This window comes from Cydia amplana, chromosome 10, assembly GCF_948474715.1.
Source record: "Cydia amplana chromosome 10, ilCydAmpl1.1, whole genome shotgun sequence".
In the NCBI taxonomy this organism is placed as follows: domain Eukaryota; kingdom Metazoa; phylum Arthropoda; class Insecta; order Lepidoptera; family Tortricidae; genus Cydia; species Cydia amplana.
This window is the reverse complement of record NC_086078.1, coordinates 16,998,986-17,024,514: the sequence shown is the minus strand read 5'-3', so window position 1 is coordinate 17,024,514 and position 25,529 is coordinate 16,998,986. Positions and strand designations below refer to the sequence as shown.

The 25,529-nt window shown below is 36.8% G+C and overlaps 2 protein-coding genes across 3 annotated transcripts in view; both read right to left on the bottom strand.

The window, feature by feature from the left end:
- Window positions 1–25,529, bottom strand: part of LOC134651312 (uncharacterized) — a 371,060-nt gene that overhangs the window by 313,072 nt on the left and 32,459 nt on the right. The gene's annotated exons all lie outside the window — the stretch shown is intronic.
- On the bottom strand, window positions 20,871–23,605 carry LOC134651344 (juvenile hormone esterase-like). Its single transcript, XM_063506419.1, has 3 exons — window positions 23,374–23,605; window positions 21,226–22,541; window positions 20,871–21,093 (listed from the first exon to the last, which is right to left on the bottom strand). Exons 1-3 carry the CDS (start codon window positions 23,503–23,505, stop codon window positions 20,871–20,873), a joined length of 1,671 nt encoding a protein of 556 aa, XP_063362489.1. The 5' UTR covers window positions 23,506–23,605.

The window sequence follows — 25,529 nt, the reverse complement described above, 5'->3', positions numbered from 1 at the left end:
CGTCCTTCTACCAACAAAACTTGTTTGCGGCTGTATACATAGACTGTATATATAGACTCTATATGTATAACCTATGTATGTTTTATGAACGTGTTATTACTTTTCTAATTTCAAAGCTTAAAATCATGTGAATAATATTGGTACATTAGGTACCTACATACTGATACATACTTACCTCGCAATTGCATCCGCAAAACCGGAGCAGTTGCACATTATATAGGGTTGACGCATATATACGTATTTACTAAGTCAAATACAAAAACTATGTTTTAAATTAATTATTTAAGATCTGTTTGCGTGTGATTAAGCTAAATAAGGTATTTACATCCTTATGCTATTCCCACATCATTACGTTATAAGTTATAAGCAGGTAATCATTATTTAGAACTTCAAATTAAGAGTAAACAAATTGCGATCAAATAAACAAAAATTTAAAGAAGTCATTTAATAATTTACTTTCCAGAGACACAAATTTAACTTTAAAATTTAAAAAATAGTGGCTATGTTATCATGAGTCATGATGATGATTCATGACATATGAACGCTAACCTTTACATTCAACTGTCATTTGCTACGGTTTTGCGGACTCGATTGCGAGGTATAAATCGACAATGTCACTACTTAGGCTAGGGCTGCATTATCGAAATTGGAAGGTTCGGGGTTGCATCTCTTTTAACAGTGCGAAAACACATGTAAAACATACCTTTTTTGACTTTATGTGCAGTTACTGTTTTTATTTCAGAAAACAAAATATCTGTAGACAGTCTGAATTTACTGGATGACAGCATGATACAGGAATTGTTTCCGACTATTGGTGACAGAGCCATATTTAAAAAGAATTTTGAAAATTGGAAATCAATTGCTCTTGGACAGGTGAGCTAACTTAATACCTTTATTAAAACATAAAAAACATACTATAGTTACCTAAAATGTTAGCAATATTTTACTTTAAATTCTACTGCCATCAACTAGAGGGTTTCTGTAGCTCAGATCACAGAGGTGCGGGTTCGAGTCTCGCCAAAGGCACAATTTTTTCTACTTGTCATTACTTCTAAAATTTTTTGTTGTAATGTACCTGTATTATTTTTAATTAGAAATGTATATTTCATCTAACTAGAAATATGGCCAACACACACATCAGTTAATCATGCTATTACTTCTTTTAAATGTGATGCTGATGATGAGAGCGGTGGTGGCCGAGTGGATATGACGCCTGACTTTCAAGATGTGCTAAGGGAAAACTATATGATTGCTTGCAAAATAGAAAAAGGGAGTATCGTATTGCCGAGAGAAAAATGTCACATACAAGTACTCGAGCTTCTTCTACCACTGAAACTAATGAAGAGACTGAACTACTATCAGGTAAAATCAACTTTATAAACTCAAAAATGTTTTCTTCAATAGGCTTCGAGGGCACTTTTACATGTCAGGCTTAAATATTATAATGATATGACAGAGTAACATGAAAGTATATACATACATTGTAACATTTTTAATACCTACACTGTTGTATACTTAACAGCCAATTAAAATATTAAATTACAATTATTAGTATTACAGAGATGTATATTTCAATATTGTTTACTTTTTTGTCAACTTATCTTAATCGATTTTACTCATACGCACTTCCAGTTCATGTGTACTTTCAGCTTGTACTTACACTCTTATATTGACAAGAGCTATAGCATTGTATTTATAAATGTGAGCAGGTATAACTTTTTTCCTTTTCAGAAGACGTCTCGGACGACGTGGCTTGGGTTAAAGCGTCAACTGAGCCGTGGAAACTACTTGAACAAAAATTGAAGACTACTACAAAACATAGACTTGAAGAAACAAAAACAAGACTGTAACAGAATATATAGCACAATATCCTGGTTTAAAGAAACCCACAGGATTTCACTTGCTGACTATAGACTCAGATACTATGTACCCTGGGACCTCAGACAATCAATACAAGTACTTCATGCTGTCAAAAAATTCTATTTTCGAGTTGGCAAGCATCAAACATAAGTTGGTTAAAGAACAATTCCAAGGTAACAATATTTAATTACTTGTTGCTGGCCTTTTCTTGTATAAATAATGGCCGTGCCTTTTCTTATATAATTAAAAATTGCCTTTACACTTAATGTTTTTTAACACGCCGTCGACGTGTTGTGTTGTATTGAAACATGTGCGTTAGACGCAGCTTGATCTTGATCTAGTGATCCAAAAGACTCGAGCCTTTGGAACTCTTTTTTTAGGGCTCACCTCATCTCTTGACGCCTAAAAGGCTAAAAGCCTATTTATCTCTTTATCCCCCGAGCCTAGTTCTATTTAAGAGCCTAGACTCTTTTAGGCGTCAAGAGATGAGGAGAGCCCTAAAAAAAGAGCTCTAAAGGCTCGAGTCTTTTGGATCACTATCTTGATCACACTATTCACACTGCGATAGTATAGTACGCGACTCTAGTACGCCGGCGCGTGGCGGCTGTCTTGCTGCAGCCTGCGGTAACGGCTTGGGCCGTGCTTTGTCACAGAATATATAATAGTACTAGGTACAGAAGACTCACTCTCTAACGAACAAACAAAACGCGTCTGTTACGATCAGGACAGATATATGGCCGCTAGGTGGCGATAACGCCACGCGCGGCTTATGGCTAGCCACCAAAATTGGTGTGGAACGGATGTACTTTTAGCTATCTGTAGCAAAGCGACGAAATCGCGGAGTGAGCCACGCCTGGCTTTGTTTTCTTCACCGGCACAAATATACCTAATAGCTCCTCTACACGATGGGCCAACGCCGGCCACTCCAAGGGACGCATTTATGCGTTAGAGGGAGCAAGTGATATTGCTATCTCATTCTACCGCATGGCTGCGTCCCTTGGAGTGGCCGGCGTTGGCCCCATCGTGTAGAGGAGCCGTAATAATCACCAACTTTGTCTATACAATGCATTACCTTAACAAAAACTTATTTTGTTGTTTGTTTTTAGGAGCAAATGCAGAAGAAGCCGATAATATTCATGCATAAGTAACCAAAAAAAAGAGCTGGAGGCCTTCAAAACAGAAGTCTAAGGATGGGTTTATTACCCATGTTACCAGACACATGGACTTAAACGAGACCATCAAACAAAGAGGAGAAAAATATCTACAATATGGTATTACTTTCCAACCTTCAATATTTATTGTAGGAGAAAATTTACAAAAAATTTAGCAGTATTTTGTTGTTGTGGATAATACATTTTACACTGTCCATACCATTATGCAAGCAGTTGATGTTTGTTTCAAAGCTTTCCAAGCACTGAATTGTACATATCCGGTTGAAAGCGAGCTTGTTTGGCTGTTTATACAGAGAGGGTTTTATAAAATAAGAACATCTTATGACAAAGAATTTGTTTCGGTTAACTCATTACAACTTACTTGCTGATTTACTTAAAAGTATAACCAAATCCCTCGTGGGGGGGGGGGGCAGTCTTAGCCTAGCCTGCTAGACCCTTTAATTCATACTGTTCTTGATATACTTAAAATAATTTGAAGATGCTTTATAATTATCATTCATTATTTAGTAAACCAATAATAAAGCGTTTGATTTTATTTCTCGTATTATTTTACTTTTAAATTGTCTACCATTTGTAAAACACGTAATTAAGTTTAAAGAGCGAAATGCTGTTCTCTTTTTAAGAATTTCGTGACTGAGAGATACCTTTACACATGTCTATTAAATTTAATAGCCAAACAATGTATATTTTACATCTGTATAGGTAATATTAGACCACCTACTCATAATCATAAAAAAAGACAGCAGCATTTTTGGTAGTTTTAGCCTGGTTTTTTTTTATACTGCGTGTACTAATACTAAAGACTTGTGTCCATACTCTACTCGGCGCGGCGAGTCTATTTATTGCAAAAGTTGTCACGTGATAGATACCATCAGCAACAAAGTTAATTTACCATTTGTCAATCCTATTGCATTGGCATAAGGTTGACCAATGGTCTGTTAGGGGTGTTGTTTATAGTTTATACTATTAGATGTGCCAAATTTTTGATACCGGTTACTCAAAACAACTTTTATAATATAACAGTGGCTGAGTGAAGTATGAACACAATTTTTTGTTAGGCACACGCTTATAATGATCTATATTTACAAGAAGAGCAGTGTACTGGTTATATATTGTTCACGTAACCAGAACCCACTGTGCTGAAGGGACTTCTAAACGGGCCATATTTTGGCTGCAATATGTGGCCGGCAACTATTAGTGTCCCACTCTAACATGTGAGTAAGAGGACACCAATAGTTGCCGGCCACATATTGCAGTGAACATATGGCCCGTTTAGAAGCCCCATTAGCACAGTGCGTTCTGGTAACGTGAACAATATAAAACCAGTACACCGCACAAATCGTTTAGTTCCATATACTAAATGCATTGTTATAACAACACAACAGGCATGTATATGTTACTGTATTATTTAGTTACCATTACAATCCGTCTTATACCTACTACCAGTGTGGTCTGGTAACGTGAACAATATAAAACCAGTACACCGCACAAATCGTTCAGTTACATATACTAAATATCTTGTTATAACAACAGGACAGGAACGTATATGTTACTGTATTATATAGTAACCATTAACAGACCGGCTAGTTGGGTTTACTAAAAGTCTTATACCCACTACTAGGGTGGATAGGTATACATTACATTTCTGCACTTTATGAATTACTATACGCTTCATAGAATTAACAAATTTAATTTAACCAGAATGGTCTGGTTATGTTTACAAAGTGTCCTGTCGTCACATATACAACAAGACAATATAGTACAGCTAACCAGATTCTGGTTACCAGTACCAGGTTTTTTTTTCAGTGCATGACGGATAGAGCTCTGGGGGATTAAATATCATCTCGGCACGCTTGGGAGGAATCTGTCTTTTTAAAATTGAAATTCGAAGTGGAACGGTGTCGCCATCTTTGATGCAACACATTTTTCTACTAAACGAATTTAATTCCAATAAGGCCTCAAGTTCTAGAGCCTAAAGGATGACTTACGCTAGACCGGGGCGAGCCCGGGCCGAGAGGCGTCCGACATGCCCGGTCTAGCGTGAGTCATCTTTAATGCGAAAAACGAAAATCGAAATTTCGTTATCGTCTCTTGCAAATTCGAGCAATAGGGACTCAGACAAAGAAAATTATATTTTAGTTTACCGCGGTGCAGCCCTGAGGTCAGAAGGCAGTCAGTTGCTTTTGTTTGTAAGGATGCCTAGCAGATCCTAGGACCCCTTAGCGAGGAAAAAAGCTGGAACAAACGGTAGGAAGATGATGATGGCACTTTATAGGGGCCCACAGATTACCAGTCCGCCGGACGATATCAGTCTGTCAGTTAAACGCAAAAGGTTCCGAACAACTGGCAGACTGATATCGTCCGGTGAACTGGTAATCTGTGGACCCCTTTATCGAGTCAAAATACTATTCATTTTAAATAGTTAAATGAAACCATTCGCTTCCTTTTTGGTCTAAAACTTTGTCCAACCTAGACATTACAAGCCATTTTAATACAATCCTGCCGATTCACGATAACGAGCGCTGAACAAATGGCGACATAGCCTGGGTGGTGCACCTGGCCTTATATTCTGAGTGCTTAAAACTTTCAAGTCGAACGCTAAATAACTAAAGTTGATAAGAACTTTTATAAAATAAATTGATATAAATGAACGGACTCAGTTTGCTTTGAAATAAAGGAATTCTTTTGCAGTCGTGATTCCAATATTTTTTTTTAGATTTTTTAAAAATGACTCGACTTTCGTAATAAATAAAATATTCTGTGTCATTGTGAAGAACACATTTCTTGTGTTGCGTTGAGTTGAGCCTGGAAAGAAAGTTCTTTAAAAATTAAACTTAACCCTTAACACGGCAAGACATGAAATAATGTATCCACCTATCTCATGGAATGTTTTTAGGGATAGTAATGAGTTAAAAAGTACTATAATTTACGAAAAAAAAATTAAAAAATTCTGAAAGTAGGGTTTTTAGGACGTTCGTTAAAACGGACAATGCCATGAACCTTATAGATTGATTGCTCCCAAGGTTGTCCTAAAAAACGGACAACGCTGTCATACAGTTTCAGAAATTTAAAATAAATAAAGTATTACAGGACAAGAAAATTGTAAATTCTTTAAATAACACACTAGTAAATGTTTTGAAAAAACGTTTAATTACAATATCAAATAGAAAAAACTTATGTGAAATATAATAATACTATATTTACTTCCAGTGTTAATGTATAGAATGACCCACATACCGAAATATTAATCCAAAACTATAAATTTCAAGGCTACTTATACATCCAAAAAAGGCTCATAAAGCTAGTTACACATTACAATTATTTTAAGTAACATTGCTATACTAAAATGACCACACGACCACTCCATTTAACACTACATATGATCTCACAGTTCTATGTCTTGCTTGTTTCCTTATCACACGGACTATCTGGAACCTAAGCTGGTGGTAGAGAAAAGTTGTTGTTCCTGTTAAAGTTTAGATGTTTTTCAGTCTCAATGGCATCTCGAAACATTCTGGGATTATATCGCTCCTCCTTGGCAAGAATGAGAGGCTTATGCATGTCATTCTCCCAGACTGCAGACTTTGATTGGCGGTCCTTGACATATATGTTCCTGTACCCAAGTAGAAATGCGTTAGTCTCTTTCCCATCCTTTACTACGTCTTCCCCACATACAACTCGATTCAAATTTAGGTATTTACTCTCCTGAATTTTGTAGGGATTACATTTTACAGGCCTCAGGAATTGTAACATCTTCTTCCTCGATTTGAAATAGGTATGAACCATAGCACATTTCAAGACGTGCCAATCATTTGGATACTGAAGCGAATTATGCGTTTGCTGACGCTTGTTGTTTTTTTTATTAAGTTTTGTAGATGGAGTACTAGGGGACAGGTCGTGTTCAGGTCGAGTCATTATATTATTAACAACGTTTTTCACACAAGGACGTTTGACTTCGAAATCGTCTATAAGTACAGATTCACGTTGTGGTGCACTAAACTTTAATAGCATGGCAATAAGAATAATAGTACGCGTCTTTGTAAATGAACCGATCTATATTTGTCCATCATATCTGACATCTCCGGAGAAAGTGACTTGGCTGAAAGAGAGTCGGATTGGGGGAAGCTACGTACAAGCTGTCTCTAGTAGTAAAATTTCGTCATCGTCGTTTTTTTATTATCTCACTCCTCTGAGTCAGGTGGTGGAACCTCCTGAAACTAAAATACAATAAAATGTATCCATATACTTATGTATCACATAATCCCAACGCAACGCCAGCCTATAAAATGAAAATAAATGAAAAAAAAAGTATATAACCTAAGTATGGCAATGTCCGTTTTCTGTCACAATCGTGTCTGCGCACAAGGCGGCATGGTCCGTTTTTTAGGACGTGCATGCATGGTACTTGGCTACCAGTACTATCGACAATGTCACAAAAATGGGACAAGATTTATTTCACAATTTTTGACTTATAATTAATTTAGGATTTTATGAACTTTATATATAATAACAATGTTTAACTCACCTAGTAATAATATCAACACAAATAAAGCACTTTAGCTTGTTACTTTATATTCTATGACGTCAGGAACACACTCCGTCGCAAATTCAGCAAATTGCATATTTCAATTGCCGCTTGCGCATAAACCGAATGTTCCCTGATATTGCCATAAGCTAGAAAAAAAAGTACAATTCTTGCACTTTCTTCAACGTACTTCCTTTTCTAACATAGTGTTTAAACTTGGCGCCGCATTTAGTACCTGTACTAAAAAAGGGACATAAACGTTTTAAGGGTTAAAGAGAAAAATGCGGAGACTCTTACAGACTGTATTTGCGTTCGACTCACCTGTAAGTGATTGTAGGTACCTAATACCATCCCTGCAGCCAATTCTTGGCAATATTCCGCGAACATCGGAAACTTTGTCTGGAATTGGCATCGTCGGAACGGTGATTGGAGTTGGGACAAATTTTAAAGAAAAGTTACTTTTTCAAGTTTTGAGGTAACGGGCAGGATGCAGTTTGGACGGTCAGGGGCCTTACCATGATGTCCTTATTGCGGTTTTGTTTAGATAGGACCTAAACTGAATCGCTAAAGAACGGAGATACATAAGTCGCTTAGCTCCGTCGTGGCTCCGTCCTATCCGCGTATATATATTTTAGACGTGGAATGCACAATGTTATTTATGAAGTTTGTCTTTAGTATCGCGACGAAATAGCAAAACTGTCTCCAGGGAGCGTTGTAAACGCGGGGGCGTCTTTATGGCCCAATTAAATTGCACCGCAGTGTGCACAACTGTAATAAAATATTAAGCCGAGGTTCAGAAAACTAGCAAGAATATTTCTTGTAAAAGGAAAAATATAGAAAATAAATGTTTTATTTATTAAACTTAGGTTTTCATACAAAAATCTGGAAAATACAGAGAAAAATGTCACGTTATTAGGAACATAAATGAAGCAGAATAATAGGTACTTACTATAAATCTAACGAACGAAAATAAAGTTGACAATTCACAGTGCATGGAACGAATGATTAATGAGTAAAATTACACAGTTTGGCAGTAAAAAAAATATGTTGGAGAATACCTAAATTTTCTAAATAATTTTATATTTAATAAAAACACGGTGCTGACAGTTTTATGTACGGACATAACATTTATATTAGACCTGATGTGTCGTTATGTGCGTGGCTTATTTTTGCAATGCAATAATAGTTATTTTCGATACAAGTGCGAAAAAGAGGAAATTACTTTTACCTTTACCGAATTACCTATTCGCACGTGTATCGAACAACGTTTTACAGTACATATGGCACTTTAAAGTTTCGACATACGCACGAAAAGTGCTATTTTACGCACTAGTGCGGAAAAGTAGCCCCATATGTACTGTAAATATACTTTGCGTAGCTCAATCAGTACTTTCTAGGTCTTTGCATCGAACACAGAAAGCGCTTACTTAAGGCTCCGTTAACGATTTTAGAGCCAAAATGTAAAATTGATAGATTTAGTCGTTGAAATTGTACTCCTTTTGTTACGTATAGTCCGTCAACCAAATCTTGTCAGTAGCAATGTAAAGCAAACTAAAGTAGGGCAACACTCAAAGAGCAGTATTGCGCTAAGAAAAGCAGCAATGTACATCAAACCAAAAGATTTTTTTTTCCGCTGAGCGCGCCCTGCGTACGTCAATTCAAATTGTCACTCGCGGTTTATTGAAAAAAATTGAAACATGGACGGACAATTTAAAAGCGATGTTAAAACAATGTTAATCAAAATGATGAACAAATTTGAAGATATCAAAAACAACTCCCTATCGTAGTACTTATATTCTCTTTGTTCCCTATCTATGTCTTCTAAGTTTATTAAAATAAAATCATATCAAAATGCAGATAATTAGATAGTGCATATATTTGTTATTTACAATATAATATGCCACTTGTTAATGTAAATTAGTGTACTGTTCTGGATGAATATGACATACCTGTGTATTTTTTTTTGATTGGTATATATTGTACAATATACATATTAAAAATAAAACAACTGATATTTGGGTGTTTATTTAATTTAAAGGTAAATAAGATAAGGGTCACTTTTCGACTTGGTTGCGTTGTACACGTACATAAACCGCCATAGGTAAGTATTGTCTGAAGAGATACTACCTACTACGAACGCCTTATATTGGGCAAGATTTTAATCCTGCAACAAACATGTATGGATTAGGTAGATATTGCGAAAGAACGGCGATATAATATAATCAAGGCTCTTAATACTGTTTAAAAGGTTTACCTTTGTAAATAGTCACAACTGATTGCTGAAAATATTAGACATGTGGGCCTATGGACGGTTTCCAGGACACAATTTATGGTCTTGTTGGATAGATTTAGGCATACGTTTTAATTTTATTTATGCCTTTTAACCCTAAAACAAAAAAAACTGAACATAATCTTAAAAGTTCGAAAGAGTTCTTCCAGTACTTGTTTGTTTCAGTAATGTTTACCATCAACGAGCATGATTGTACATTGTAGGCCCCTTAGCTTTGCTTATTCTTATTTAATGTATTGGTATTTAATGGTGACAGCAGAAATATCTCTTGAAACAGAAACGATTCAGAATGAAAACCAAATGAAAACAAATAAGGTGACGGCTGTCATTCACGATCCACATTCCACAGATAAAACACAGATGACACGCGTTTTGGAATTATTTGAACACAGTGTTGCTAACCCGCGATTTTTCAAATTTGCCGCCTTTTACTACTGACAAGATTTGGTTGACGGACTTTAATATCTAAATAACAAGTATTGGTTTCTATTAACACGTCTTCTCATCTTGCCTTTTAATAATAAGGTTCCGAGCGTGCGTCACCGGCAATATATGACGAGAAGGGGCAGTTTTTAAAAATTCATCAAAAAATTATAGTTATAAATTATAAAAAATGATGTATAAGAACAGTTTCAGGAAATGTTGTTGATTGTTTAACTATCAAAATTACCTTGAAATTAAGTCGATTTTCACGAAAAATGTTCACTTGTTTTGAAGTAATTTCTGGTGAAAATTGATTTCGTCTAACTTTCATTTACTCTTGTTCAATATAATATAACAAAAATGTAGTCTATGCAAGTTGGAGTACAGGATACGTGTAATACAAAATTACCATTTTTAGTAGTCCAAAATTTACGAAATTTACAAATAAGATCGACTAAATCAGTGCTTTACGCGCGTTTACCTAAACGTCCATCAGAAAAAAAATCATTACTAATTTAGTGAGTCAGTTTTCAAAAAAATGATCTGTACAAATGCAAGATAAGAAGACGTGCTAATAGATACCAGTACTTGTTATTTCTATTACGTAACAAAAGGTGTACAATTTCATCGACTAAATCTATCAATTTTACATTTTTGAGACTAAAATCGATACCGGCCTCTTAACGAGAACTGTTTGCATTCGATTACATTATGTAAATACAAACAAACGCTGCGAAAGACAAATTACTATTATTCCAGCAACCCCAGCTTTGCATTAAAATCGGAAACTAGCGTCATATTTCCAGTAAATCAAAGGACCGACCTAACCTTCATAAACTCAACCAATTACCCTTGCACATTGCAAAATACGTCCTATTTCAAGCAAATACAGTTTAAATTTGCAGTAGATTTTCGCACGGGTAGACCCAGAGCATTGTCCAATTAGTTAACGCGTCTCAAACGACGGCTCTGACCCCGTGTACCCCCGAAAACCCCCGTGTGCCCCCGTGTACCCCTCGCTGACCCGCGAGGCCGAATCGACCCCACAGTGATTGGACAGAAGTGGACCACCGAACTGTTGCACGGATTTTTGCGTTTCGCTGAATATCTTTATCTACTCTGGGAAGCCAGATAATGATTTAATAGAATTGAATTTGGTACCCACATTTGGAAATACCTTTAGCAACTTGATGTCTCTGAACGATGGAGTATTATTACTATTTTTAGCTATAATTTTAGACAAAATTTTCACTTATATGCTGGAGTGTGAATTTTTTCATGGCATTGATTAACCCTTAAATGCATGATTTTTTCTTTTTGCCCGAAATGAATATATGTATCATATAATTCTTTGCTGGTTCTAGAAAAAATAGTAAAAAAAAATAATAACATCGATTTTCGCTGCGAAATCAGTGTTAGAAGTTGCAGGCTAAATCATATTTATGTAAATATGTATATAATTATTAGTAAGATATATAGGAAAAATCTTACTGCCATCAGAAAGGTACACTATTTGTGATATTCCTATGATAAAGATTTTAAATATAAAATAATTACAAACCCCGAAAAATCGGCCCTAAATCACACACTAAAAATCATCAACTTCCGGTTTTTCCAAGTTCTCCCACATTTCGTCTTAATACAAAAGTAATTTTTATAAATTAAAATATTGCGTAAATAAGTAAAAATTGATTAGATTAACTACCTATTGAAATAATATACAGGAACAAATAGAATTTGTCTAATTATGCATAAAATTTGATGTTTATGTTGTGTACGCTGCATCGTACACCATGCATTTAAGGGTTAAAACGTGTAATCGTTCAATATAATTATAAACTACAATTTTGCATTAACCCCCTCTTAAAAAGTCAGAAAAATTACACAATATACCTACTAGGTTAGTTCGAAAACGAAGGCTAAATGACACAGTCGGATCCGACATTCGACATGTTGCAAAGGCGTCAATCGAAACACTTACTCACTACCTGTGTAGCACACCGGGGGTCACATACAGTTAAGTGGATACAGGGGCACGGCACGGACTATGTTCACAAAGACATTGTCTTGACTTAGTTTACTAGTAGTAAACTAGTTTCTAGTTATGTCTTGAACGGGAAATTTACACTGAAAGAAATGCTTTCATAACAATAAAGTCCGTATTATTTGCCTATCTTCTTGAAAAACTTCTAAACTGTTTATCCTAAAATTATAAAAAAAAATGAGATTCTTACAATGAGCTCTTTCATTTGATGTGTAACACAATACAAAAGTTTCAAAAACTTATTTTTTTAACTTTCTCATTTACCCCCCAAAAGTGGCCCCCATGGGCCCCATGTTTAAAAATTCATTTGTTTACGTTATCCGTCTGTGGGTCACAAACTTACATAATTATGTGTGCCAAATTTCAACTTTATTGGTCCAGTACTTTCGGAGAAAATAGGCTGTGATAGACGGACAGACAGACAGACAGACAGACAGACAGACGCACGAGCGATCCTATAAGGGTTCAGTTTTTTTTCCTTTGAGGTATGGAACCCTAAAAGGGACAAAAATTATGAATATTACGTGCCATGCACCTCAATTCAATCACTGATCGATCACTCAAAGATCAGCCTTATACTGGTCAATTGTGGAAAGTGACCGGTAAAGGTCGTGAATGACAGCAGGTCAACGATGAGGGTAAGGACAAAGCGAGGGTGACCACACGGTGTCACCGGTAATCGAATCGGACACTGCTTTTGGGGGTCGAAAGGGCCTCTAACTCGAGTAACCGTACACGCCATTTTGCAATGTAAATGTGTAGTATTAGTATTATAATCGCGTGACAGGGTTTTGGGGAATGGTCAAAGGGTCGCGTTTATGAGCGCTGTTAGATTCGGATATTTCGGATATACTTTAATCACGTTTAAAGCTTTGTTTTATTTCAATTTCATGGGGAGAAAATATGAGTTCCGGGGTTTTTATTTATTGATTTCGTTGTGTTTAATACGGATGAAATGCGACATTTGATTCTCGAATGGGTGTGAATTCATCATTCACTCGTTCATTATCTGTACGCGTTTGCGTTAACTGTACTTGTGTAGGTATGGGTCTTTGAGTTTCCAAAACGTCCCGCTTGGCGCGCTGTTCAAAATCCCATACAAAAATAGACATGAACAAACGCGGACTGCTCGTCACGCTATCGAATGAAATTTACACTAGGGGTTCTGAAGTCGAAGATGTTTAGACGAATATTTTAGGCAAACGACAATGTCTGATAAAGTTATAAATATTAACAAAGTACCTACGGCCCGCGTTAACTTCGTAAACTACTATGTGGCCCTTGGCTGCTAAAAAGGTTGCCGACCGCTGAGTTAGATGACCGGTTGTACCTACATAACATATTGTAAAAAATTACAGATATCTTAGGATTTGAGTTGGATTTCTCCAACTTGAAAAAGAACTTCGCACTTTAGACCAATATTTTATTCAAAGTTCAATTTTAATCTACTTATATTACGGTATATCGTCATGAAAAATGTTGTAACAATACCATTCCAACATTCTTTGATGGAGAAAACTTAGTTGGTATAGAAAACTCTGATATACCGAGTTACCTAGTCGCTATCGACTTGCGACTTCGTATCTTGCCTTCAAAAGTTACGGAAAAGACAGTCAGCGTCTATAATGTGTTATCTGAGACAGTCTGACAAAATATTGTAACCATAGAAAGGATTTTTCAAGCAATCTTAAAATGCACGTAAAAAGAGGTTTATTATGGTCGCGCGTTTATCTTGAAACTTTCTAACACTAACATAAAGTGATACAATGTAACTGCAGTGAAGCATGAAACGATAGCTGATGTAACTGCATCCATAATACACCTGATGCAGGTGTATTATGGATGGCTTTATCCACGTGATAAAATAAGTCACTTTTAACACCGGGCGACGGGAAGTGAACGACACTGTTTTTTGACACCGGGCGATTGAAAGTGAAGGACACCGTTATCACGTTGTCACGTAGACAAGAACGACCATCATACCGTACAGCGGCGGTATCATGGTCGCATTTTTATCACTAGTCATGTCATGCGTCACTTTCGCAACTTATGGCTCTACACGATGGGCCAACGCCGGCCACTCCAAGGGACGCATTTATGCGTTAGAGGGAGCAAGTGATATTGCTATCTCATTCTACCGCATGGCTGCGTCCCTTGGAATGGCCGGCGTTGGCCCATCGTGTAGAGGAGCCATTACATACTTGTTAGACCGTAACAGGCATAATGATGATGACAGATGACAAAAAACCAACCGTCTTAGCCCTACAGGACCGTACAATTTGATCAAAGAATCGTTAATGTATTCATAAGTGTTTCAGTTCAATTAGTACTATACCTACTACAGTATTCACACTTGCTCCGCTCCGCTTAAATGTTCTCAAACTGTGAACTAGCATCTTAGAACCAAGTTCGCGCTTTGGAACTAGTCTAAGATGCATTTGTGCGAACACTGACGGTTAATGCAACTACTAATTAATTAATTATTCTCTAATATGCAATTAATTTTGCAATAAGTAGAAACGCCTGCAAACTATGCTATTGTTAGTTATCCAGAGTCGCGGGTTCGAGTTCCGCTCCAGACAGTAATTTTTCCCACTTTTAAATTATTTTAAGCCTTTTATTTATCTATGGACTAATATGGAGTTTTCATGTTGAACTTGGGCGTGGGTCAAACACATTTTCGTAAAAGGTCACTTATGTGGACAATATTAAGTTAACGTCTTAATCTGGTACATAGATATGTATCCCGTTTTTCTTATTTAAATCTCAAGTACTGAAAAAATGTATCCCGCCTGTAAAGGTGCCGCGTAAAAATTAGCTTAAGGTTCCCTTAAATTTGCGATATCTACAGAAAAGACGCGAACGAGTTTGCTAAAAAATGTGTATGACCCGCGTACATAATTCCCCTTTCGCTTTTGGGTCACGGAACTCTCTGATTCCACTGGTTGGTATGATACGAAATTAAACATATGCAATTAACACAAAGCACGAAAACTAGGTACCTATAATGTTGTCTATACCTTCATTAAACTTCATAACAATAGTAAAACAAAGACAGCACTACAAACGTCTCTCTCCCGATGTCACCCTTCTACAAAAAGGTCATAACCACCAAAAGTTCACAAACAAGATGCACCCTTTTGTAAAAAGCATATAAAGATTATTCATTTATAACTGCGACCAATTATAAGGGGCTGTCCCAGAAGGGGATGAGGGGCGAACATGACATTACACATGCAAATGTATTCTGTCCTGGAACACAGATCACTGGCTAACTAGACCAGAGTCCGACTCGGTAGCGGTGAAGTGTGACAGGGCGACTATTGGACCATGAGGGTGAAGTTCAAATGGCAACTGCAGCTACATTACTGTTGCAACATTACCGACACCGCTGTATCCGTCAGTATCCTTGATAAAATTAGTGATGTTCGCCGTCACACCACTGTGCGATGTAGCAGTAAAATCCGCCACTCATTTCATTTTATCAAGGAGATTGACAGATACGGCGCCCGCGTCAATGCCGCAGCAGTAATGTCAACAAGGTCATTTTTATCATGAAGTTTAGGTAGGTATACTAAATTTGACATTTGCGACATTTGCATTCGACAGCAATCTCGCACTGCAATACCGCAGCAGTAGGTAATGCTGGTGCAGTCTTAATCCGAACATCACCTTAAGAGCGTTTTCACATTGTCCGATCCGATATCGGATGTTGGATACAACTACAAAGAAGAAAAGCGGCCAAGTGAGAGTCGGACTCGCCCATGAAGGGTTCCGTATTTAGGGGATTTATGACGTTTTAAAAAAAAACTACATACTAGATCTTGTTCAAACCAATTTTCAGTGGAAGTTTGCATGGTAATGTACATCGTATATTTTTTTTAGTTTTATCATTCTCTTATTTTAGAAGTTACAGGGGGGGGACACACATTTTACCACTTTGGAAGTGTCTCTCGCGCAAACTATTCAGTTTAGAAAAAAATTATATTAGAAACCTCAATATCATTTTTGAAGACCTATCCATAGATACCCCACACGTATGGGTTTGATGAAAAAAATTTTTTGAGTTTCAGTTCTAAGTATGGGAAACCCCCAAAAAAATGTTTTTTTTTTTCTATTTTTGTGTGAAAATGTTAATGCGGTTCACAGAATACATCTACTTACCAAGTTTTAACAGTATAGTTCTTATAGTTTCGGAAAAAAGTGGCTGTGACATACGGACGGACAGACGGACAGACAGACAGACAGACATGACGAATCTATAAGGGTTCCGTTTTTTTCCATTTGGCTACGGAACCCTAAAAAGTGAAAAATGCCATTGTTTGTCGTTCAAAAGAAATTGTTGATTCAAACATAAAAGGACTTTGATGCGATATAAGTATGCCATAGAGAATTTTCTAGGAGCTGTTTTTCTCCAAGGCTCATCGGAGGCTCGGATCGGACAATGATCGGATCGGTCGGATTGGACAGTGTGCAAACGCTATAAAGCGGAGTCTGCTTATGGTAGTCTGTACTTGAAAACATACGAGCCCGTTACTATGGATAGGCCATTGCTTTTTATTAAACGCCAAAACGCCGCTTTGAGATGTTACCTTGTTTTTTGGCGAGAGTGGAATTTTATTAAATGATGTGTTGGGTTTTTTTGGAGTTTTTCAGCCTAATGATGAGGCCAAAAAAGAGTAGATAGAGTCCGTTTAATACTAAGCTATACCTAGCTAGGCTAGGCATGTCATGTATAGGTAGTCAAGCTCTTGGAAAGTCGACAGAAATGACTTAGCGGGTTGAAAATATTGAAATGAAGATATTATTAAAATTCAAATGCAGCTCAAGGGAGCGTTATAACTATCAAATGCTACGCCTTAGGTCGTAGCCGCGTTATTTTCTATTAAATTTCAATTGGCACTTAATACCTATGTTGCCGCTAAAAATTTTTTTTTCTACGGGGCAGGTCGTCCAAGTCGGCCATTTTCCACACAAAGGCCAAAAATTTTCGCACCAAAAATTTTTTTTCTTCTACATTTTCCTAATCAGAACACGATACTAAATATGCCCTTAAACGGATCCCCACTATTTTTGTTACACCTTGTATACGCGCCACTTATTAAAATAAAATGTCACATTTACATAGTACCTAATTTGATGTTATGGTGACACTTCCACATTTTGTACCTGCCAAGTCAGTGCATGGACTGACTCAACTCAAGCCATCCACACTCAAAGAAAATCGAAAAGCAATCAAGCTATATATAAACCAGATATAAACCCAAAAAACACTCTCCAGGAATATTGGCTTCAAAATTACATAGATCAACGAACTTTCTCCGAAAATGAAATTTCCAAGACTACCTCTGCCGTATTGTCTGTGCTGGGGTATATGGACCTTAATGTGAAGGAATAGAGGTGTGACGGAGGGATATGAATTGCACAAACAATGTACGTATCTATCGTAAATGGGTACGGAATAGGCGCCCCGTGGGCGGGAAAGTGGTGCTCAAACTTAATTAATTTTGTTTTAAAAAAACGGATTTTTTATAATAATTGAATAAAAATATAAATGTGAAAAAATGCCGAGTTTGTTAACAGTTCCGCTATGGGTTGAAGATCTAACTGAAAAACTAGTTCTTTTAAAGCCTCTTAGACTACAGCTCCAATCATGCATAATGTTTTTCAAATGCTTAAAATGATTTGTTTTAATTATTTTCTACCCGATAATGCGACTAACTAACTAAAACTAACATAAACATTAAGCCAAACTACAGTAGAGTCCGTCTTAATTAACTTTGCATCACCATCGATTTGAAAAGAACAAAGTAATTAATGTAATAATTTATGTCATTTATTAAACGTCATATTCAAAATAATATGCAGAGTTAGCTTTTTCCAACTCTAGTAGTAATTTAAACTGCTTACTACTCAATAATATCTATCAATTCCTTGCGTGAGCCTTAAAGCATTGTATATTTTTACTATGTAGGTACCTAACTGCCTAATAGATTTTAAAGTAAATATAAATCCAGAGGATGCATTAGATCCATGTATTGTTCATCAGTCACGATCTTTATCATTCATTTCCCCTTAAAAACAGCGTTGTCTCGCGAGACATTTGAAAGGATTAAAATTTAATTAAGAGCGTTTGCGGTCAACTTCACTCCGCTTTCATAGCGAACTCCACCTTTCAAGTTGACGCTTTGCTATGACATGAAAGGAATTAAATGGGAAACAAGTTACATAACTACAAATACTAAATGTTATATTATAACTATATTTTAATAATTTCTTTTATAAATTAGTGTAGTTAATCAAATTAAAAACGATTTTTAGAATAAATAATGCCTAAACATTTTCTAACCCCGTACCCTCGAAGGCTTTTGACGTTTATATCAATGTACTAAATATAGTAGGTAGGTATGTGCCTTTTTTTCAAATTTTATATAAAAATTCTTAGGGGTGTAAAGTAACCACTAATGCAACTGGCTTTAAATATAAAAGCAAATTTTAGTGCACGCAAAAACTATACAAAGCAAACAAAATGGTTCAGGATATAACAGACATTTTATTAATATTTCCTGTGTTACATACAGTCTTGGCCAGTATACACGAGGAAGAAGTTATAAAACACTGACGTGACTATTAATATCCCCTAACGTACCGAGCACTTTCAAAATTAGAACGCGGATGTTCCCTGAACAAATGGCTGTCCATTACAACTTATGTTTCGTCAGCCACCTGCCGCTTAACAGAAAAAGGTGGTAAACGCCGTTGGAACAATAACTTATGTTAGTCTTTTGTAACTGATGCAGATGTTTGCTTAGACAAATAGGTACCTCGGTCTTTGCAACATTGTTATGTTAACGTAGGTACTCAGAGATAAAGTAGGTACTTACTCTGGTTTTATTACTTGAAATGATCAAGTTGAAATTGCATGAATAGAGCAACTTCTCATAAAGTTTGTAGAAATTGAATTGAAACTAACAAATGTTTGTACCTGTATCCGATTATATGCCTGGAAGATTTGGCTTCACTATTGTGAAATCAAGTGAGATTATGTAGCATGTCGTAAAATGTGCCTGCTTACAACAATAGAAGGAACAACGATAAAGTCTAGTCTTAGGGCTCATTTAGACGGTGCGAGAATTCGCATGCGAGTTTCATTACATTGCGGGTTTTGATCGGTCCGTTAAATTGGACGTAACCAACAGTCCGCAATGTAACTAAAATCGCATGCGAGTTCACGCGCCGTCTAAATCAGCCCTTATTCAGAGATCAATCATAAACAGAAATAAAGATGATAAGATATTATCCGCCCGAAGCTCCATATGATAACTTTCGTAATCTAAAGTTATAATTTTTAGTACAAACCTACTTACGAAAGTTTTCGTTCAAACACATAATTATAGTCCGATATTTTTCCATTCCCCGAAAGTGCATCATAAAGTTTGAGCACCACTGCGCGCTGCCCCTCTCAATATATCACGGTACATTGCGCCCTGTGTTGCGCCCCTCCATATTTTACACCCTCGCCTCGGACGGACGGACGGACACTTTGTTAGTAAGTGCGCAGGTTTCAACATTGTTATTTTAAGTTTGTAAAACAATACGAGTCGGATCCTTTTGGTTTTGAGTATTTATATAGTTGGTCAAACCAATTTGTCAGTCAGTAAGAACCAGGAAAACTATACTCATCCTTTTCTTTTGGGTGCTAGACTGCTAGTACACAAAGTAAGACAAAGATAGTATGATTCTCTCTGTCTGTGTTTGAAATGAGACAGTCCTTTGACAAACTATATTTTGTCTAGTAACATAAAACGTGCGAACTCTACCTCCATTTTTCTACGCTAACGAGGTAAAACAAAAAAAAAATCAAATTCAAAATTATGTAAGTAGAATAAATAGATTGTAACAAATAGGTACTTTTGAACTCGAACTGTAGACATACATATATTTATATTTGGAAAAGTATTGCAACCGGGCTAGCACATGATTGGCGCGACGATATCTCGCGGCGAGATAGACTACCCGTCCCTCTTTAATTAACATAGTTAGAAAAAGACAGGTAGTCTATCTCGCCGCGAGATACTGTCGCGCCAATCATGTGCTAGGCCTACAGGGTGGCAGATACATCGGCACGTTGTTTTATCCGTTTCCGTTACTATTGATGCTAATATAAATACTGTACATGTACAAGTGTAGGTACAATGGTTGAAAAAAATGCGAATGATTTTTCAAAGCATATTTATATTTCATAAAATATTTTTTACAGTAGGTAAAACCTAATTATAGTAGGATATAGTGTATCAGTCACAATACATGTGTAGATTTTCTGCTATAATCTATGTAAAAGTGGAAATCTAAAAAATACATATATGTAGTAGTGAGTAGTATATAAGTCCAGTGAGTAGGTAGTGATTTCTTAACCCATTGTTAGCTGTTGTAGCTACTGCTAAAAATATATAGATATTATATACCAATATCATAAATATATTTACATAGATATGCCATTTGAGTCTCAAGTGCAAAAAAAAGTAAATATCCCGTTTGTAAGCGTGCAGCGTAAAATTAGCTTTTGTTTGCAAATGACGCGATCGAGTTAGTCATAAAATATGTGTATGACCCAAGTTGATTCGGCAGACACTTGGAGAAGATATTCTCATAAAGTTCCACCTCATCCTTCATCACGGCTGATGAGGGCGTCAGTTCTTCATCTATCTCCAGGAACTCTTCTCCGTCTGTGGTGTACTCTGGCCAGCGTACGCCCAGACTGTCATCAGCTGTTGGGTCCCTAAAAGATAATTAAATAAGAACTTCGTTTTAGCAACCTTTTGTAGAAATTGTGGTCATTGGTTGGTTTCAAAAAGGAATACTTACAATTAGGTCATCAGATGTTTACTAACCCATCTGATTCTGAACTTACCCACATTTTGCAAAGTTGGTCCAGAGTTTGGTGACATTATCTATCATTTTAAAGGTTGTAGATTCAGGATCGACTGGTAAATTGAAGCTTTTGAGGGGGAATAAGTACCCCAGATCATCAGCGTGACACACTTTCGGCTCATTCCCAAATATATCAGCCAGACCTAGTCCATATGTCATCAGATTCCTCTCAGACTTGCAGCAGAATTTGTACAAGTAGAACTTATTTGGATTTGTCTTTGCACAGATCCTTTGCCACTGGATGACACCATACTGGAAATCTTCAAAAGAACAAAAGCGCATCAATACATCAGGATCAGTGCTTCCATTCTGGTAAAATGCTTTTATCTGCATGGCTGCCTCCATCTGAGCTGTCAAGCCGCAGTTAAATCTTATTGCCATTGGCACATAGAATTCAAGAAATTTTGAAGATTCTTTTACAATGTCGTATCCTCCTCTAGCCTTCATGCTAAATACACCTTCGTGCTCTACAAAACCAGATATAACCTCTACACCTTCATGTATGCCGGTTTGCAGAGCCTCCAGCGGATCTCCTTCGAAAAACCTCTCGTTGTCACCGAATTGTTTTTCGGAGACGACAGAAAACAGAGGTATTGACAATGAAAGACCCCCGAGTTTCTCATAAAAGTATACGGGAGGTAAGCAATTTACTAACGAAGTAACGGGCTGTTCTTTGAAAAACGAGCTGAGTTCTTCAGGGTCTGAAGAGCCGTAGCCTAATTGTTGCGCCAGGGCAGTAGCTCGCAGCACAGGCCGCGATATAAGTGCCCAGTAGCAATTCATATGACCGCTCATGACGATCGCCCGCTTGAATAAACCCTTGGACATCGGCGAGACGAGATGGAAACTGACACTCGCACCACCAATGCTTTCACCAAAAATTGTAACATTCTCTGGATCTCCACCAAATTGGCTGATATTCTTCTGGACCCAACGCAGAGCTGCAACTTGGTCCTTCATCCCAGCATTTCCAGGCACTTCTTCGGTGTCCAGGCACAGAAAGCCGAGTACTTCAAGTCTGTAATTGAACGTGACAAGTACGACATCATGTCTAACCAGAAATTCTGGTCCATATGTGTCATCGTTTCCGCTGCCGAAAACGAAACCTCCTCCGTGGATCCACACCATAACAGGCAAAGGTTTAGCTGACTCCAAGTCAGGGCTATATACGTTGAGGTAAAGGCAGTCTTCGCTGCCTTTCGGAGTTGGATCCATGAAAGGATTTACTTGGTAACAGATTGGACCGAACTCTGTGGCGCTGCGGATCCCTTCCCATGGTTCAGGTGGTTGTGGAGCCTGTAGATATGAATGATTATATACATACTTAAAACGATTGTTTTGGTCTTGTTAGCCTTAACGGAATATTTATGGATTAAAGTTCGTTAATGGATTATTATCCATGTAATATTTATTAGGTACCTACATTAGAAACTTTTACTTATATTTTCTACGTGTACGATACGTAGAAATACGAATCCACGTATCGTTAAACCAAAATGAACCGAGTGAACCATGATGATATTTTTATTGAGGGGATTATCCTAATTCTAATAAGCACCGGCCATAAAAGAACAAGTTTTTTATAACGTGATCAAGCCATTTTAAATATAATATACAGGGTGCTTCCTGTAACAGGAGCAATAAATTAAACTGTGGGCAGTACTCCTCAAACTGACCAACATTTGTTCAGGAACTTTTGAAAATAACTCATGTTTTGATTTTTATTACACTTTAAAGTTTATTCTAAGACGCAATGTATTGCAAATTTTGTTATGTTTAAAGCGTGACAAGCAACGTCAAACACACTGATGTCAGCGTACATTGAAGGATATTTATTTTGTATGAAAAAGAGGAAGTCTAAAGGAAAGGATTCATAATTTTTAAAAGTTGCTGAACAAATGTTGGTCAGTTTGAGAAGTACAGCCTTTAGTTTAATTTATTGCTCCTGTTACAGGAAGCACCCTGTATTCGCCTGCCTAAATGTGCTAAAAATTAATTAAATGGGACTCCAGCAAAAGGTTAATCAAACATAGGGTAGAAAGACATGAAAATTATATTTATCCTAAATATTTTTCCTTTGTCAAATTATTATAAACCGTAACATAATTCAGCAATTTTAAAAACTCACTCTAAACCTCAAATCTCCAACAGGGGGCGCGGCGTACGGTATTCCCTTAAAGCTGTGGAACTGCCCGCCGAAAAGGTTCTTTACTAGCTCTCCCTCTAACACCCCATCACTAATTACCACTCTACTCATCATTAATAAATTATTCCCCAACCAAAATTAACTCAATGCTTTAAGTGTATGAAGTTAGGACAATTTTTTTTTAACTTGGGTTAGTAGTATCTCATACTACGGTTGGACGGAATATGTTCCTTGCATCAACGTCACTAAAACCGTACCTAAGTCATCGTTACATAGTAAATGAACTAGGGAGTACCTAGTAGACATAAGTTATCGATGACCGTTATCGGTAAAATATACGGTTTTAGTTTCAATTTTAGCGTCATTAATAGTTATTAATGCACACATAGATAACGAGACGTTGACACGATTATCTACATAAGTAAAAATAATTGGTATATGTTTAAAATTAAACAAATTCTGTCACTCGATCATGCGCCTATTTTATCAAAATCCCTAAGTTTCAACGACTGGAAATGTAGCTTTTTGATATTAATTCTGACAATTTAAGGATGACTCACGTTAGACCGGGCCGACTGAGCCGTGTCCGGTCGGAGCTTCCGACACTTACTTTTCTATGACAGATGACAGGTGATCACGTGATGCTTTCCATAGAAAACGAAGCTCCGGAAGCTCCGGCCTGGACACGGCCCGGTCTAACGTGAGTCATCCTTTATGTCTACGTTTCAAACAACTTAGGCAAAATACGACACGATAAAAAGAACGTCACTATCGATTGGGCCAATTATAGTAAAGTACTACCTAAATAATTCAGAATGAGACTCGAGGCCTTTTGTGAGAATAGTAACACCTCGCATGTGCCTCATACTTACATACATGGCAGGGTTCCCACGGAAGTCTTGTATGGCAGAGTCCGTCTAATTATGAACAAAACTAGCTTTTGCCCGCGACTTCGTCTGCGTGGAGTTAGTAATTTGGGTAGCTTATTTTTACCCAATCTGCTTTTTATCGATTTCAACTTTTCACCCCCTTAAACGGTGATTTCTGGGATAAAAACTATCCCTATGTCCTTCCCTGGGACTCAAACTATCTCCATGCCAAATTACAACTAAATCGGTTCAGCGGTTTAAGCGTGAAGGGGTAACAGATAGACAGACAGACAGACAGACACACTTTCGCATTTATAATATTAGTATGGATTCCCTGTGAGAAATTATGGGAGGGACAAACTTCATATACAGAATAAGCAAAAGAACCAGTATGCTTATACCAGGTGTGGCCCGTAATATGAGCAAAAATTTAACTGTAGACTATACTGTCTATACTCCTCATACTGACCAACATTTGTTCAGTGACTTTTAAAAATAACTCGTGTTTTGATTTAAAGTTTTTTCTAAAACGCAATATTTTGCGAATTTTGTTATGTTTAGACCCCATTATCTTGTCGCACTGACATTGCTTTTCCGTAGAGCGTGAATGCTTTTTTATCGACTATCTAAATGTCGATAGTGTAGAACTGTAGAACTTAAAGTTATATGTCACTGATAATTTCAAACCGCCGGTTTACATTCGGTTTGCAAGGGATTGCGTCTGTCAATGTGACATGCAGTTGCAAGTAGGTGAATCATTTATCTAAGTTTATCGCTTCACGTAAGACCAATGAGGTTATCAATTTATTTTTAATCAAGAAGTTTTCATTGAGATTGAGCATAGACTTAAAAGGCGAAAATTCTATTGCATTATATAAACATCGATATCGAGATGGTCGATAAAAAAAATCATTCACGCTCTACCGAAAAGCAATGTCAGTGCGACAAGATAACGGGGTCTAGTTATGTTTAAGGCGTGACAAGCAACGTCAATAACAATGATAATGGCGTACATTGAGGATAATATTTATTTTGTATGAAAAATACGAAGTCTTTATTTTTAAAAGTCGCTGAATAAATGTTGGTCAGTATGAGTACAGCCTACAGTTTAATTTTTTTCTCGTATTACAGGCCAACCCGTTATAACAAGACTCGTCGTAGGCAAAACTTAGTGACAACAACAGACAAAATAATTGTTGAAATCGGTTCACGTGATAAAAAATCTTCCTGAAAAACTATTGTTAGCATAAAAGTGTACGCAATTGTGCT